At 43.4% G+C, this 17,347-nt stretch overlaps 1 protein-coding gene across 1 annotated transcript in view; it reads left to right on the top strand.

Annotated features, from left to right (window-relative positions):
• NDRG3 (NDRG family member 3) overlaps nucleotides 1-17,347 on the top strand; it is a 58,711-nt gene that overhangs the window by 16,043 nt on the left and 25,321 nt on the right. The window contains exons 2-3 of the mRNA XM_030963062.1: nucleotides 10,372-10,476; nucleotides 15,967-16,002. Of these exons, the coding sequence (XP_030818922.1) occupies nucleotides 10,420-10,476; nucleotides 15,967-16,002 (93 nt within the window). The 5' untranslated portion in view covers nucleotides 10,372-10,419. The remainder of the gene's footprint in view (nucleotides 1-10,371; nucleotides 10,477-15,966; nucleotides 16,003-17,347) is intronic.

The raw sequence follows: 17,347 nt of genomic DNA on the forward strand, positions 1-17,347 counted from the left end.
GGAGAAAAAGGGAAACAGTTCTGTTAGCATTTTAGGAAGGCAAGGGCTTGGATCTTAGACGTATAGGAGGATGTGCCTGCTGTACTTTTGCAGATCTCGGGCACTAATGACCAGAGCTTTTGCAGGAACAGCTTAACTCAAAAGCAGCCAGAACCAAGAACATCCACTGAAAATCTAGAGAGCAAATTGGGTTTGAGTGAACATGCAACCTGGTGAGTGGGTCAGTTTCCTCCGTAGGCCTATCTTACAGAATTTGGGAAGGCATGTTTGGTACAGAGTGCCACCTGCCTTTGGCTTCCAGCTGCTTGCAGAAAAGCATTCCTTATTTTATGAAAAACATCACTTGCAGTTTTATAACTGATTTCAAACACAAGTCATTCTTATGAGTGATGTTTGGCTTAAGTAGCTGGTGTTTTCTGTCCTATGTCTCTGTTGTATTTATGCATGTGTTTGCAAACTGCCCCTGTAATTTGTAAGGGAGGATGCTTACAGTGGCTGAAAGAAAATGTGGTCCATTGCTGCATCACAGAATCACAAACTGCTTTAGGTTGGAAGGGACCTCAGATAACTCATTTCAACCCCTTGCCATGGGCAGGGGCACCCTCCACTAGACCAGGTTGCTCAAAGCCCCATCCAGGCTGGCATTGAGCGCTTCAAGGAGTGTTTCTACCCTCTGTGAAATAAGACATTATTACCTGATTTATCAAAAGGCTTCTATCCATTTCAGAAACATAACATAAATGTCCATGCTGATGTGTACTCAGGTATTCATTTATAGCCCTAGTTACTTGTATCCACAGAGCACCATAAAAACTCTAGTGAGTTTGTGAATATATTTCCCTACCCTTTGTGATCCTCAGCTTAGACTGCAGGATTTGAAGGCAGTTCCAGAGGTCACTCACTACGTGTCTGGTCCTCATTACATGAGTTGGTTCTGATGTTTATGTGACTGTCTGATAGGCTGTTTCAGCTCACTAAGCCAGCAGAAAGCTAGCCTGGCAAAAAGTCTGCATTACACTTGCTCATGTTGCAGTCAAGCATGCCAGACCCCAAGGCAGGGTTTGGGTCGTGGCTGCAAGGGGATGGAGCAAAGGAGAGAGCTTAAGGGTCTGGGTTTTCTTTCAGAGGCTGTGAGGTGAAACTCTAATTCCTCTATATGTCCTGAAATAATACCCTACAACAAGGTGACTCAATTTAGCAAAATTAAGAGTTCTGTCCTATGCTCTGTATACACTCTAGCTAGATGGATTAGATTTATCATACCCTGAAGCTAAGTGCAGGCCCCTGCATATCATCCAGCAGTGTCCTGAGCATGTACGTTATCTGCTCTCTGATGCAGGTGAAGAGCTAATGCTGCCTAGGCACGTGCTTTCTTACAATCCAACCTCAAATTGAAATACTTGATAGATTTAGAAAAAAAAAAAGTGGCACACAAGGAGCCTTTTCATCAGTCAGTTCACTGATCCAGGTGAAAGGTAGCCCTGGAAAAAACACGAGAGAGAGAATAAAGAGATCTGATTTGCCATGTTACAGCATAATCATCAGCCTGGTGCAAGGGAAGGAGAGGTAGGAAGTTCTATCTGGTGTAGGGAGGACAGGAGAAATCACTTTTGGCAGAAACTCACTGTTGTTCTAAATGAGTAATGAAATTATCCCCTGAATTGGTCCGTCGTGTATCCATTACTGTTTTTAACTGTGTTAAGTGAAGTTGCCTCTCCTAGCCAGCTGCCTCAGGAGGGACATGCAATTCAGCCTGACATAAACAAGGATGCTTCTGTTTGGAAGCAAATTCACAGACTGGAAATTCCGGAAGGGACAGCTGTGTGGCAGTCATAATGAATCTGAAGTAATGGCACTGATACTTGAGAAGAGGTTGTCCTTCAATGACACAGGATGGGCCAAAAAAGAAAGAGCTTGTTCTGAGAAGCTCAAGGAGCAGTACTACATGCATAAGAGGATTATTTTATTAATAAAGAAGAAGGGATAAAAAGCATGTAATAAAAATCTTATTTTAGTAATTTATTTTTCATACAACATGGTCTTAAAATTTGTGTCAGTCCTGTGAATGCCCCTTTTGCAAGCAGCCTGCAGCTAGAGCAGATTAAGACAGTGAAACTGCATCCCAAAACTTATGTCTGTCTTCTATGTTTTTCGATATTCTGATTAACCATCAATATTTCATATTGAACAATATGTATTTGCTCTGATGAAACTTATGGACTCTCCCATGTCCACCATAGTGGATAACTTGAAATTGGAGCTGTTGAAGTGTTTGATCAGCTTTTGCCTGCACGTATACTACTTTCTGATGACCCAAAATATTTTTTTCAAGTTTGAGTGAAGAAGAAAAGCTGCAAAGACAGTAGAAGTGATTTAGATGTATATACATGCACGGCACAGTGAAAGGCTGTGAAGAAGCATTTGTGTCTTCTTAGCTGCTGAGGAGCAGAATTATTTGTTTTTCCTGAACTTTGCATGTGTCTGTGATGATTTTTAAGTTTGGTTTATCCAGACTGCACATATATTTGTGTGTGTATGTATATATATGTATTACCCTGTTCATGCCAAGGGATTGCCTTCACCAGTGAATATATTACTATGTTGGCTTTAGGTTGTACAATTTGTATACTTGAGTGAACACAAAGTTTAAATAAAAGTTAGTCCACAAATTTTCTTGTGCATTTGATGTCAATATTTTTCTTCTGTTCCAGTAGCACCCCACATAAACGAACTAAAAAATATCAATCTAAATTGCATTAGAAAATATGAAAACTGAGGTCTAAACAATTCTTTGTTTAGCTATACAATAACTTAAATACGGTTCCTCACAGACAGCAAGAAGGCTCAGTTTGGTGGAATGGTTATATTATGGAATGGTTTGCGTTGAAAGGGCCCTTTAAGTCCACGTTCCACTAGACCAAGTTGTTCAAAGCCCCATCTAACCTGGCCTTGAGTCACTGCAATTTAATGTTTAGTAACCGGTGAAAATGCAACTTTTTTAGTAAGATAAATGAAATGCAAAATCAGCGTTAAATTTCAGTAAATTGAAATGTGGTATTTAATGATAAAAATCATTATTCAAATCTCATTTAAACAGATTTCCAATCCACTTTGCTCTGGAATGCTTTACTTTGCTCAATGCAATATGTATTCACATTTGATTAATTTTTTTTCACTTAAAGTGTGAAAACACAGTCGATTAGTAGGAAGCATGGCTGAAATGAAGCAGAAACAAGCTTGAAAATAAAACTGCAGAAGAAATGAAGGATCTGGTGGAAAGCAGTCAGATTTCATCCTAAGCTGCTTAGCATGTTCTGCTGAAGACAGCATTTTCCCCACTTGCCATGGGTGGGTGTGTGCTGGGGAGCAATTGAGTTCAGCTACACATAGTGAGTGCTGAAGGGTGGGGACACAGGACAGGCAGGAGATGGCAGGAGCAGAAAGTGCTGTGGATGCCTCGATGGCAACAGTGCTGATTGTTTTGATTTGGGCAAACATCTAGCCAAAACTCTCAAGAGGACTCATCGGTGCCTGGGCGGGATGTCCTGAACTACAGGGCTGATGGAAGCAGTTAACCCAGAAGACGAAAAGCGTCTTGGAACAGATCCATTTGAACATGTCCTTCACCATGAAACAGGCAGGAAGATCTCTGTGGTTTAGTCTGAGCTCTGTGGGCTCTGACACTGGCTAACACTGGTGTTGCTTTAGTGTGATGCCACTGGGCAGCAAAGGACATAGAACATCATGTGAGTAACATGACTTGTCACAACTACAGCTGGTTTGAAGCTGAACAGATAAATTTGGCCATAACAGAAACCCAATTTGGCTGGCCTAGTTTGTTATAGAGGTAAACAAGTTCCCGGGTAAGGCAGTGATAGGTTGGATTGGAACTCGAGCTGAGTAGCCCAGCCAATCCCATTCAGTCCTGAATGCAGACATATCATTGGCCAGTGAGATCTTGACCAATCCGGTGTTCAACTGCAGGAATTTTGAGCCCCCTGTAAAAGGGCACGTCCATCAACAAATGTTGGCTGTTGTCTTGTGACCTTTGCTGCGCTCAGTCGTGTGCCTGTCTCCAATACTGCAACCCTAACATAATAATGAATGGTGGTAACAGTCACAGCTTATTTCATTTGCAAAACCATTTAAAAGGGGTACCGTGATCAGAAGAGACTTTTTCAAAGACAATAATTTACACAATTTTCATCACAGAAATTTCTCATTCCAGTTTATATCCTGGGTGTCACCACTCTAAAACTTCTTGGACTGTCCTGTATAGGGAGCTCAGCATAGTTCTGTGTTTTCAGGGGCACTGATCCAGATAATGTAAAACACTTTAAAGACTTTAATAGCATTCTTGCTTAATCAGCCCTATAGTCAATGCCTGTTAATTCAGGTATTCGGCAGGAACAGTGTCCTTCTGGCTGAGCTCAGTTACACCCATAGCAGTATGACATTGCTTTTAATTAAAATTGGATTCATCCAGAATTAATGGAAAGCTAGGCACAGACCTTTTTCTTACAAAACCATTGTTAAATGTAGGTCTTGTTTAAACTCCTTAGAAATTTATATGCACCAGCTGACATTTCTGTCCTAGGTGTAACTCAGGTTCCAGGGATGTAAAATCATGGCTTAGGAAGCTGCTGTTGCTTTGCTCAAGTGCAGTGGTGCCTTAAAGAGCTAGGAATAAAACAAAACACTTTTGAGACAATATTAGTATAGGAGGTAATATACAGGCTGGTCTTTATTGGGGGCCTCCAGGGGCAGATATGGAAAAATGCCAACCCCCACATAGCGTGAATACAGCTGTGTAATTTTAGCAAATTAGTATAATTGAGAAGAATCCCCAATTAGAAGCAGAAGTGATGAGGTAATTCCTCGCTGGTTCTACCCTTTTCTGATTTCTCCCCCTTCTTAGATAAGAACTAAACTTTGTTTATGAAAATGTGTCTTGAAGAGCTGGTTTCAACCTTGGCTCCCAGAGAGTCTAACCTTGGGCCCTCAGGGCTTGGAGCCTCAGGAACGTGTTTTGTCTTTCTGCCTGTCAGGGTAGGGAAGAGTACTGGAGTTAGCTAGGAACTATATAACTATGCAACAATAATCTACAGAGCTATGAATATATATGAAGGAAATATAAAAGCAAAAATCATTTTGGCAACAGCAGCACCTGAGACTGCACTGGTGAAGCAGAGCACAATTTCTTTCTGTAGGCATGCAGTTTATCTTGGAGGTGGAGCACCATGTGGAATGGTTCCAAAAATACATGAGCTGGAATGCAAAGTGAGCAACCTTGGAAAATACTTTGAAACTGAATTCAGGCCCTTTGCCTGTTTCTCTGGAACTTTACCGTGTCAGCCAGCGTTTTAGTATAGAAAACAGAGTCGCCTGTGCAGGTTTTGGGAAGCACATTGCTGTCCAGAGGCTTGCACAGGGCAGAGGAACAACAGAACAGGAATGCCCAAGGGTCTCAAGGCCCGTAAATGAAAATTGGCTGAGATCTATATGCCAAGACTGTGGTTTGCCCGGCCAGGCTGAGAAGCCTTGCCAGGCAGCTGGTTTTCCCCTCTATGGGAGGGCAACACAGGAGGTGCAGGAAGTGAGAATCCCCTTATAGAGAAAGGGAGCTACACAGCAAAATGGCTCAAGAAATAAATGCCTGAGCAGTAAGCCTGCAGATCCTGGATAGTGTACTTTGGTTCTGGCATGGGTTGTAAATTGTGGGTTTATTTCCATCTTCATTTGCATACCTGGGAGCAACACTTCTGCTTTCCATCTTATAAGACATGGCTGGCTTGTCAGGGAGTGGTTCTCTGGAACCTTACTCGGATTGTAATGGGTGTGAGTCCCAAGAGAGGAGCTTCTTCAGCTTGCCTCTGTTGTCTGCCAAATGAGGGAGCATATGCTTAGGTACATGTAATGCCATGTTTTGTAGCATAGCTTGACAACTGATGGGTATAATTTTGCCTCAGCGTGGTTAATATACAAAGAGTGTAAGTGCCTATGGAGCTGACACATTATAAACTGTAGTCAAATTGAGGTGAAAACACAAGAGTTTTTAGCCTCTGGATGCAAGGTTTGGTTGCACTGAGTTCCTAAATAGTGTGGAGAGATTGTACCTCCATAAGAAAACAGATTTGAATTCAAGATGCAGCTCTGCAGCTCTTGCAGCTCCTAACCCTGCAGGAAGCAGTTGTGCCAGAGCTTCAATGACCAGAAAGCAGAGCCTCAGAACCTACAGATATTGCACCTCACACTCAGTGGGTCCAGGCCTGTAGTACTCATGGTCTTGACTACTGAACTTAACTCCAATTTCTTTCTTTGTATATTGAAATGATGTAAATTGAGAGCAGCCTTGTCTTAGAGTAAACATGCAAACGTGTATTTAAGGTCTTATTTTTAGGTAGATGGTTTCTTTCTGGGGTTCGCCTGCCTTGTTTTTTTTTGTAATCTTCTGTCTTCTACCCTGATTCTAGTCTCTGTGCTTAATAATTCACCACATCTTTCCTGGATTCTTGTCTTACTGGTTCTCAAGGAACATAGAATCTACTTCAGCCTTTAAGAACCCTTTGGAAAGGGATAGATAGTTTCAGTTGGGGGATTTGAGTGTATTTATAGTAAGATATAAATAGAGGCAAGAGGAATACTTGCAAAGCAGGTGGTACTGGGCCATTTATAGAAAAAAATGTATCATTTATACATGGATTGTTTCTGGCAAACCTTTTGCTTTGCCTGTGGCCTGACTTCTACAAAAATCTTTTCAGTGTTATGAATATTTATGCTGCTTTGTTGTGTTATTTTAAACTTGTGTTCAGCTTATGAAATGACGTGTTTGTGTCTTTAAATAACAGGAGGAATGGAGAGAGTAAATTGGCTCCTGGGCAGACAAGTCTGCGGAGCTTTTACAAGGAGTCTTTAGCACGGATTGGAAGGGAGGATAGCCCAGCTCACCAACACCCCATCCTTTCCTTTGCTTCTGCACTTGGAGATGTGCTCTACAAAGGTCTCTCTACTACAAAGCATCCTCTTTTGAGAGTTTTTTAGGCCTTTTTTGCTCAAATGTGCCCATTTGCCATGTTTCAAACCAAAACACACGCTATGTTGACATAGCAGGGTGCTCAGGTGAAGTTGTGGCAAATAGTGATACAGAGCTAGTAGATTTTATGCTGTAATGACAAATTACCCAGGTTTAATCTAGGGCAATCACACTGAGCTTGCTAAAATCTTGGGAAGAGAAAAGTATGTGCATCTGCCAATGGAATACTCTCTGAGCAGATTGAAATGAAGTCCTGAGACTGTGTCAGCCATTTTCTGGAGAGCTCACCAGTGAGTGGATTGGGAAGAGCTGGTTCAGCAAGCTAAAAAAGCTGCTTGCCAGGAGTGATGGTGACCCCCTATGCCTTTTCCTTCAAAAAGCCTTGAAAAAACTTTACAAGCTATGTGAATAGATATAGACTCTAAATTTTTAGGGAAAAAATCCACTATCTGAGGCTGTGCAGGTTGAATCTTTCTGTGTGATTTTGCTCTCACTAGAGCAGTTGTCAGTGACTTCTGGCTCACCTCCGTATTTGGGCCCTACTGGAGGGACCCTTCGTAGTTCTTACTTCTGGGTGAGAATGTGCTATGAGCTGAGGAGCTTCCCAGGCTGACTGTGCTGCAGACTCTCTGCAAAGCAAGTCTCTTACTCTTCTGCAAACTTCCCTACAGAGGTTTTCACAGCTATTTGAACCCAGCTGGTGTTAAGGAAGGTTGTCTCTTCTGTCTCAAGGAAGTTTCACATAAATCTCAGCATCTAAATTTAGCAGTCCTTTTTTGTTGCTGTCCATCTTGTTTTAAGGAAGGGGCAGCACATATTGCACATTATGGCTAACAGCAGCTTGCCCTAGAAAACCCCCTTCCCTTGAGACAGCATTTAGAGCAATAGTGGACTAGGAAGATAAGGATCAGATTAATTTCAGAGTTGTTTCAGTATTGCTTATTTTGTGCACTGTAGTTGTATCTAGAGACCAAGTATTAAATCAAAGTTGATGAGATAAATGCATTTGATAATCCTTGCTTTGAACCCCTACTAGGTTTTTATTCTTCTCTTATAATAAATGATTAACAATGTAGTGCATGGGTACAAAATGTGTGTCTCTCCTGCTTTAAACTTTGCACACTTCATGGATGTGCTTGTATTGACAGCAAACAGCATACCTGGGCAGATTTATGTAGGATGCATCTCAGGCCTCTCTGGGACTTCGTATAGCTCAGGGGAAAATAGAAGAGATATCTGCAAGGCTGTAGTAAAAGTTTCTTTGAGCAATCTAGTGCAGAGCAATTGGTGCTCTGAGATGTTCTTTGGTCAGCCACGGCTCAGTAGAGAGGGGTTATTATATTGGTGTCCTCCATCTCTTTAGACTCTGGTTTAGGCAAAAATGCAAGGTGTGAACTCAAGGTTCAGGAAAACTCCCATGTATATAAAAACCCACAGAAAAAGGTGGCTGGTGTGTGCACAGTTTTTTCGTTCCTTTGGGTAGAGTGGACAACTTCTTTTTCTCTTGGGTGACCCCAAGAATAAGTATGACCTTGTTGCCTGCCACCAGTAGGTGTCTTTTCAAAGGAGCATAAGAGAAGGGATATGCTCTCCCACTAATGAGGTGAAGATGGTCATTCTAGTACTGGGTCACCTGTCTGCACCTTATCTGCAGATAAGCTTTGTGATGCTTGTTTGAAATTCCTTTTGTGTCTGTAACCTCATGTGATGCTGTTCTGGAGAGAACCTGGTAGATGTTGAACTCTTGATCAGTCCCAGTATAAATGGAAGTTGTAATTCCTTAGTAGAAATTCATTTTTTTTTAGTTCCATAATATCAGCAGTATGACAGTAAAGAGCTTTCATCTGGGGCTTACAGTGCACTACATAATGGCTCTTACTCCTCTTCTGAATAAAAATTCATTGTGGAGTAAGGGGGCTGTTGCCTGTAGATTAACTGATTTCTTGAAACTCTCACAACTGGTATGTTTACAGCAAAAGAAGTCTGAAAAAAGAAAAATAATTGAGTTTCCCAAAGCTAAAAGAGACAGATGTTCCTATGGCTGATTTTCAGAAGGAAAGGCATTTTGGTTTTATTTGTTTTGTGACAGAATGGCTTCAGCCCCCCAATTAGTTCTGGCACAAAGGGTGCAGCTTTGCAGCATTTGGGGTGAGGGGGACCCCTCCTCCCCAGCACATGTTTGTGTTGAATATAAGGTGGGTGGTGAACACAAGTGTTCTTTTCCCACTCTTTTTCTTCTGTGGTTAGTAGCCTGTAATATCTTAGACAAAGAATTTGATTTGTGACAGTATTCAAAAGTATTTTCGTGGCACACTCAGCTGGTGCCCAGGAAGTCCACCACATGCTTACTTCTGTTCCATCAAATGAAGTTGATGACTTTGTTTATTTCATCTGCAATAATAGGTACAATTTTCCTGAACAACCAGGTAGTCTGCACCACCAGGTGTGGTCATCTCTTGCCAGAACCCTTTTCATGTTGCTTGCAGGTGCTTGCACTAAAAATTCTTCTGTCTAGAAACACAGCTAGAGTGTCTAGAGTAAAAATTAAATGCCTTGTAAACTCAGCCATATTATTAATCCATCTTCATTGCTGTATTTATACTCAAAGATTTCTCCTCTGGCTCCGTGGCAGCAGCAATTTCCCACAGACATATGGAAGCTTCTTATACTGTTGATTACATTTTTTTCTTTCCTTTGCTGACTCTGCACTATCTGATAGAGTGATGGTTTGGGCTGCCAAGCTAACAGTGTTGTCTGCACATGTTTCACTGGACCAGCACTATCTAGGGCGACTTTTATATCTCACCTTGTACAGCAAGGGCTGCCCTGAGTTCTGGGCTCTCTTATGCTCTGCCGGCAAGGAGCGTGGATCTCCACACCTCTGTCTCCTGTGTGTGGATGTGGTTTTGGCTGTATGTCTCAGGAATACAGCACAGCCTTGCCTTTGGTGGCAGGATGCTGGGGTTTGGGTACGTAGGGTATGGCAGGGGAAGTCAGTATTACCACATACTAAACAGTTTGTCACTCTGCTGATCAGGTAATTTCCAGTTTGTTTCCAGACAAGCTACGGCTGAAATATCAGCAATGCATGGAAGTAGATGCAGTTTCTCACTTGAAAGGCCTGAGCTTTCAGTGGGCAGGGCAAGGAGTAACCAGACTGAGACAGTGAGAGCAGCACAGGGTTTGCCTTCTGCATTTACAGGTGCTTTCTGTTGCATCAAGAACCAGCTTCTTGCAGGCTTAATTTGAAGCACAGACAGGTCTAATGAAAAATCTCTCAGCATTCTTTGATTAGCATATCTTGTAATGCTGTTTCTAACAATATGCCTTTGTTTCAGAATCCCTATTTGCTGCTTTGAGGATTAATTGGCTCTACTTCCAGCACAATGGATGAACTGCAGGATGTTCAGCTGACAGAGATCAAGCCACTCCTGAATGACAAGGTAATGCTGGCTGCTGCTTTGTCCTCACAGGTGTACTCAGGATAACTTTGTGTCTGGCAAGGAGCCCTAGCTGCCAGAATCTGTCCACAGATTGAAGTACCTTAAGTACTGAAACCCAGTAAATTCTTCCCCACTCTGGTAATCTACCACCACCCACTCTTCCAAAGTCTCTGGGAAAGACAGACCACAACAATTCAGGTAATTCTGGAGTCCTGGCCAAACAATATGTCGTGCCTGTACTGAGGATTTGCAAAGACTGGACAGCAATTGGAAAGGTGATCCCATTACTGACCTGGTGTAGCTGTAGAACCCCTAATAAGTTTCTCCTTGTTAGAGAAGTGCTGGATTGTATCCTGGTTTTTGTTTGGTTGGTTTTGGGTTGTTGTTGTTTTGTTTTGTTGTTTGGTTTTTTTACTTTTTTTTGTTGAAAATATTCTGTCTTAAATTATCCTTTAGTGTTTTGACCCCTAAAATAGCCCTGTCTCCCTGGATTTAGTAATGGAGAGTAATTTCCTTTTAATGTCTGCAGACCCTAGTTAGAACAGCCCAGATTTATGCAATACTGAGGCTTTGGAAAGTCATTGTGTTGCAGTAGCTGTTTAAGTCTTTCACTCTGTGTTCTGTGGGCTGGGGAAGAGCCATCTGGGCTCAGTGGATTCTGCCACAAACTACTGTTGAGAGTGCCTAAGTTCACTACAGGAAAGATCTAGCATCTTGCATCTGCAGACTGTGATCATGAGCAATGTGGTTTGGTCACTTGCCATAGCTCACAGCCAAGTCTAATGATGTGGGAATGAGTTCCTAAGGCTTTGCTGTTCGATGGCTGATGATCAGGACCTGGCTTGTGCTGCAGAGGGCTGTCTGGTGCTTTGTCCACTCACTGTGTGCTTGCAGAAGACTGCGTTGTCCCCCACAAGATGGGTGAAATCTCTGGAAATCTGCTATGTTTTAATCTGTACTGATAAGTTTTTGCTCATTTCTTTAGTGTTCTAGCATATCTGTTTTTAGTATCTGTGAAATCTAAAAACTCAGCTGAAATCGGCAGTCCAGCTGCCTGATCTGACAGACTAGTGCTGACTACTGGGCTTCCACCATTTTTTAAAAAAAAAGTTCCTGGAAGGGTGAGTCTTGAAAGTACAAAATCAGTGTAGATCAGCAAATAAAAATATGGAATACAGGCTTTGAGGGCAGTTTGTTATTTCAAAACAAGAGAGAAACATTTACAGAAGACAAGTTTCCTAAAGGCAGTGGCCCAGATCTTGCTCATGATTCTCCTGGGATTTTCTGTATTTGAACTGGGTAGATTACCCTTGCTTCAGTCAGCTGACCTAAGTCAGAGACATTGAGGTATGCCAAATCAAAGTGGTTTTCCCTTTATAAGTTTCCAGTCTTTCTCTCAAGTATTGCCTGGTCAGCCCCATCCAGTTCTTACTGTGGTGTCCATTGTGGTTCAAATGCAGAGTTCTCACCCAAACAGAACACCAAGTGGTGTTAACCAGGGTGCAGAAGGGCACACACAGAATGATTACTTCTTTGCTTAGCTCAGTGTTGAAGTTACAGGAAATTTTTAGTATCTCAGTAGGGAGAAATATAAAGAGTAGCTCCAGAACCATCCTGAGTACTGCATAGGAAGAGAAATATGCTGTGGCTCTCCTTTGCACACTTTTACAAAATGAGGGCCTCAGGGAGCAGCCACTTCCAAGGTCTGGCCCTTATTAGGGCTTTCGAGCTTGAGAAAAAACATGTACTTTTTAGAGATAGTTTATGGAGCATGAGGGTGTGGTGCAATAACCTGCTGTTCTGTGCAACATATTAGAGTCCAAAATCTATTGAGCTGGCAGTTCACTAAGGTTTTTACTGACAGCCCACTTTAGATGTAGGAGTTTGAGCCAAGATGGATTAATGGCCAGAAATAGTACAGTAACACTCTTAGGGTGCTAATGAGTGAGTGCTCATGAAATCCTCAGACACAAAGGCTACTGTACACAGAGAAGGAGCTCTGGTGTCTCAGATTCTTAAACCAGTGGAATTACCAGTGGAAGTGGAAATTGGTTGTATCTTGTTCACTGGTCTGAACTATAGGTAATGCCACTGTGGATCACTGAGTCCTGGCTTTTTTCTGCCTCAAATCAGCAAAAAGTTACAAACTTGACTTTTGAAGAATATAAACACTATTTTGTTTGCGTGTAACTTAATGTTAGTTATTGTGTAACTCATATAAGTGCAGGAAAGTAAAATACATTATGTTTGTTCACCTCGTTCAGGCTCACTAAAATGCAGCGACTTTTTACTGGGGACGCAAAGGAACTTCAAATGTTCCCATTTTGTTGAAAGAGAGAGAAAAAGAGAGTATTGCTTGATCAGAAAAACTGTCCCAGTGATGCTTTGTTATTCTGGCACCTTTGACTCCTGTTAATTCAACTTCAGTGAAAAGTTATCGAAATGTCAGAGCCAGATTCAGGAAATGAAATGGGCAGCCCTTAGGCTGGATTAAGTCAGCCAAGGCAGCTCTGTGCTTTGAGGTGCAGCCATGGCATGTTTAGAGGCCTGAAAAACTTGCCTTAAAGTTTCTCAAATTAAGACAATGAATAAATGGTTTAAAGTCAGATTTTCAGTGTGTTAAAATCAAGTACGTGAGAGTCAGGGCACATCAGCTTCTTTTGCCTTATGGTATGCCTTGACAACAAGCGGCCCAATTCAGAGCCTCATTCCTTGCTTTGTGTCATTTCCTCCCCACTCGCTTGGGGAATCTCAGACTTTTCTAAGTACAAATGCAGATCACCTTCTTTTTTACTTAGCATGCACCATCCAAATCCAGTGCCGTATACAGACATTTCTCATTTCTCCATAAAGAAATGGGTGACTGAACTGACCTGCTTCATGAGCTGGTGATGGTGTCAGAAATCTCAATTAATTTCAGGGTCTCAAACTGAAATAAGAGGAGACTGCTTTTTATTTTCTTTTCCCCAGTACTCAGAATTTAGTGGTTTTTGCTGTGTCCTGCTCAAAACATGGCCATAGTTCCATACTTAACACACAGGAGGAAAGAGGGGAATGGATTCTTAAAACAGACTTGCAGATATTTCAAATGTCTCAAAGTGCAGAATATAGGTAGCAACCTTTGTTCTTATTTACAAGGCAAGGCTCTGCAGCAAGGAAAACACAGCCACGTGTTTACACATGGGGAGGAATGAGGGTGCTCAGCCAGAAGGAATGTTTGGAGTGTTTCTGCTGTCCATATGTGATCCTAGTTTTCTCCTATTAATTTTAGTACTAAGGTGCTGTGTTGATTTGGCACAGCCTGGTTTTTGGTAGTGAGGGGAGGGCCACAGGAGTAGGTTCTGTGAGAAGCTGCTAAAAGCTTCTACCATGTCCAACAGAGCCAATCTCTGATGGCTCTGAAGATGGACATGCTGTTGGCCCAATTAGAGAGGCTGGCAATGCCTCTGTGATGACATAGGTAAGAAGCAAAATTTAAACACGCGTGCGCGCAGCTTTCTCCAGGGGTGTTGAGGCGCCACGGCTGCTGCCGTCCTGGCGCAGCGCGTGGCAAGCCTCTACTGCCTGGCCAACCCCAGCCAGCCGTGTCGTGGGAAGAAGGGCAGGGGCAGTGGCAGCAGCCTCTCCTTCCCAGGCCCTGCAGGAAGTGAGGGGTTAAATAGTGCGGGGCCATGGTGGCCGTCACTGCCGGCTTGGTGGTGGCGGGGCCGCGTGGCCAGCAGCAGAAACATGGTGAGAGACTCCTAGATGAGATTGACCTCTCGGAGCTGCGGGATCCTGTAGGAATCTTTGAATTAGCAGAACTGGTTATCAAAAGCACCTATGAGCACCAGTTTTACTTCCAGTCAGAGAAGAGGAGGAGATGGGCACATGTGAGGGAGAACAACAGGGCAACACCAAGGTCAGTGGAAAAAGAGGGGGAAGAGGTGCTCCAAGTGTCAAAACTGAGATTCCTCTGCAGGCCATGATGAGCACCAAGGTGAAGCAGCTGTGCCCCTGCAGCCCATGAGGTCCATGGGGGATGCAGAGATCCACTCGCAGCCCATTGGTGAAGTGTTCCTGTCCGAGTGGATGGATGCCAAAGAAAGCTGTGATCCAGTGGGAGACCCAAATGGAGAGAGAGCCCCTGCCTCCAGAGACAGAGCCTTTGCTTCCAAACTAGAGCAGCCCATCCTTAGAGGACTGTACCCCGTGGACGAGTGATCCACACTGCAGCAGTATTGGGAAGACAGTTTGCCTGTGGGAGTGACGCATGTCGCAGCAGTTTTGGGCAGACTGCTGCTCATGAGATTAGAGCCACACTGGAGAAGTTCATGGAGAGCTGTCTTCCATGGGAGAGGCCCCATGGCATAGCCAAGAAAAGACTCGTCTTCCTGAGGAAACGAGTGGTGAACTGACCAAAACCCCCATGCCCTGTCTCCTTGCACTGTCAGTGGGAAGGAGGAAGGGGTTGGGGGAAAAACAAGATGTTTTAAAGGCTTCTTTTACCTCTCATTATCCTCCTCTGACTCTGTTAATAATAAATTTACTTAACACCTTTAAATTTGAACCTGTTTTGCCCTTAGAGTGTTTTCTCCCAGTCCTCATGAGTTGAGACTCATGAGCCCTTTGGTAATTTTTTCCCTCTCCTCTGCCCAGATGAGAACAAGAGAGGGTGAATGAATGGCTTTCATGGGTGCCTGGCATTTGGCCAGTATCAAGTCACAATGGGTGCTATGCCTAAAACACATCTCTAAGCTGGTCTGCCATCCCAAATGGTTTACTCAGCCTTCTGCTGATAGCTGTCAGTGATGTAACCTAGTGTGGTTAGAGACAGTGTTTCACAAAGCACATAGGCACATGGACAAGTTCCTGCAGATCTTCTAACCTGCAGGATGCCGAGTGGGTGCTGTACTGACTGTGCTCACCTGCATGCAAGGGGTTACCCTCTGGTAAGAGTCAGTGATGAGTTACTGCATGCAGTTCCCATGGACTCAGATTTCAGGAGCTTGCAGGTCCCTGTGTCTGTCATGGAACAATCCCATACCTGCAGCAATGGCTGCACAGAAGCTGACTGAATGGCTTGTTTTCCTGCACTCAGTATGTGAGATCCCAGGAGTAGTCCTTTAGGAGTTTTGTATCCAAATTGTTAGTGGACACCAGGAATAGACAAAACCCAGTTCCATATGCAGCCCAGCTGTGGCCAATGTCCTTCCTATGTGCATCTGTCCCTGCTTGAACACTATCAGCTATACACACAGGTACTCACTTCCCTTGGTTGGTAGCCTCCCTACAGCCCTAGGACCTTGTTGTATAGGAATGGGCAGATCTTGCATGGAGTTTGCTTGTACAGATCTTGCATTTGACTGCTTACCTGACTGCAGCCAGTCTTAACTGTGCTATAACAGAGTTCTCTATGGGAAGCTTTCATGCTGTTATTGAGAGTGTTCTGGAGCATTGTGCTGATCTCCTTTTTTCTTTTTTTTCTTTTTTCCTGTTTTTTATTAACAGAATGCAGCTCGCAACTTCCAGGACTTCGACTGTCAGGTAAGATCATGTGTAGGGAGACAGGATCAGTTGGTAACTCCCCATAGCTCAGCAGTAATGTTGAGAGAGATGATTTTAAATTTAGCTCCTGTTAAGGTTTGTTCAATAAGAACTGGAATATATCCAGTGTCGGAAATTGCCTTTCACTCTTTCATGCCAAAGCAGCATGAAGGTTCTGAGTTCTGAGGTGCTGACTGCTCTGCCAAGGCTGCACAACACCTTGCAGGATGGCTGGTCTCCTGAATAACAGTTTATTGGAAAAATGCAGTGTGCTGAAGAACTGCAGTTCTTTCACGTCCCATCTGGTTCACTGGCTCGGAAAGGAGGAGCTTGCATGCTCTACCTACTTGTCTTGAGAGGAGAGGGAAGTGAGAGAGCTGCCCCAGGTACAGCACACTGCTTTGCTGGGCCTGTTTTGACACAGCCATGGTTGTTTACCAGGATTGATGGTACAGAGGTGAGCCCAATGGCTCTGCTTGCCATAGGAATAATCCTTTTGTAGAAGTGATTGCTCCACCAGCATCTAAGACAGAGGACATGCTCTGTGATAGGCAGAACAGAGCACTGAGATTCTCTGGGGCATTTTGTGGAGCACAGGCTCATTTCCCATACCAGATTATCCTGCTGCCTTCTCACTGAGCACATGGGCATGCTTCTAGTGGCTATTGTTCCTCTCTAGCAGTTGGAGGCTGCTGTGTCTGTAGTCCTCTGCTCAGCACAGGGCAGGTCATACAGCACTGCTGTAGCACACTAGGGGCTGGCAACATCATGATAAATTTACTAGAAGTCTGTTGATGTAGGCAGTTCCAGGAAACCATTTGCAAGCCTGTGCACAGCAGGAATGTAGTAAATACAGTCCTGTGAAGGTAGTCCATATTTTTTCCTTCTCTGGAAAGCAGAAGTAGTGTTAAGCAATGATTTTTCTTTTGAAATAAAGTTAGATAATTGGTTTAAAACACTTTCCTGTACTGTCATGTCTCCATCTATCTGTATCTTCTCTTACATTTAGAGGTAAAGATTGCTCCCATGTCAGATGGGTAATGGGTAAAAATAGGTGCAATGCCTTTGAGTAACTGTAAACAGTAAGCAGAGGTGGTCTATGTGCCTACTGTGGTCTATGTGCCAGGATTGGGAAGAATATGAATATATTGTTTATTGGCCTCTGCTGCCAGTTCTCTACTGACCCACCAAAGCTCTGGACGTGCCCACAGCTTGCCTGGCTGTGAGCAGCATGGCTTGAGGGAGCCAGAGCAGAGTGGGAAGGTGGGAAAGAGGCCCTGGCACAGAGCTGTGTGTAGCTGCTGCCTTTTGGCTCTACACTTTCCCTCAACAAGGAAAGCCTCTT

This window comes from Camarhynchus parvulus, chromosome 20 (genome assembly GCF_901933205.1).
Source record: "Camarhynchus parvulus chromosome 20, STF_HiC, whole genome shotgun sequence".
NCBI classification, from domain to species: Eukaryota; Metazoa; Chordata; class Aves; order Passeriformes; family Thraupidae; genus Camarhynchus; species Camarhynchus parvulus.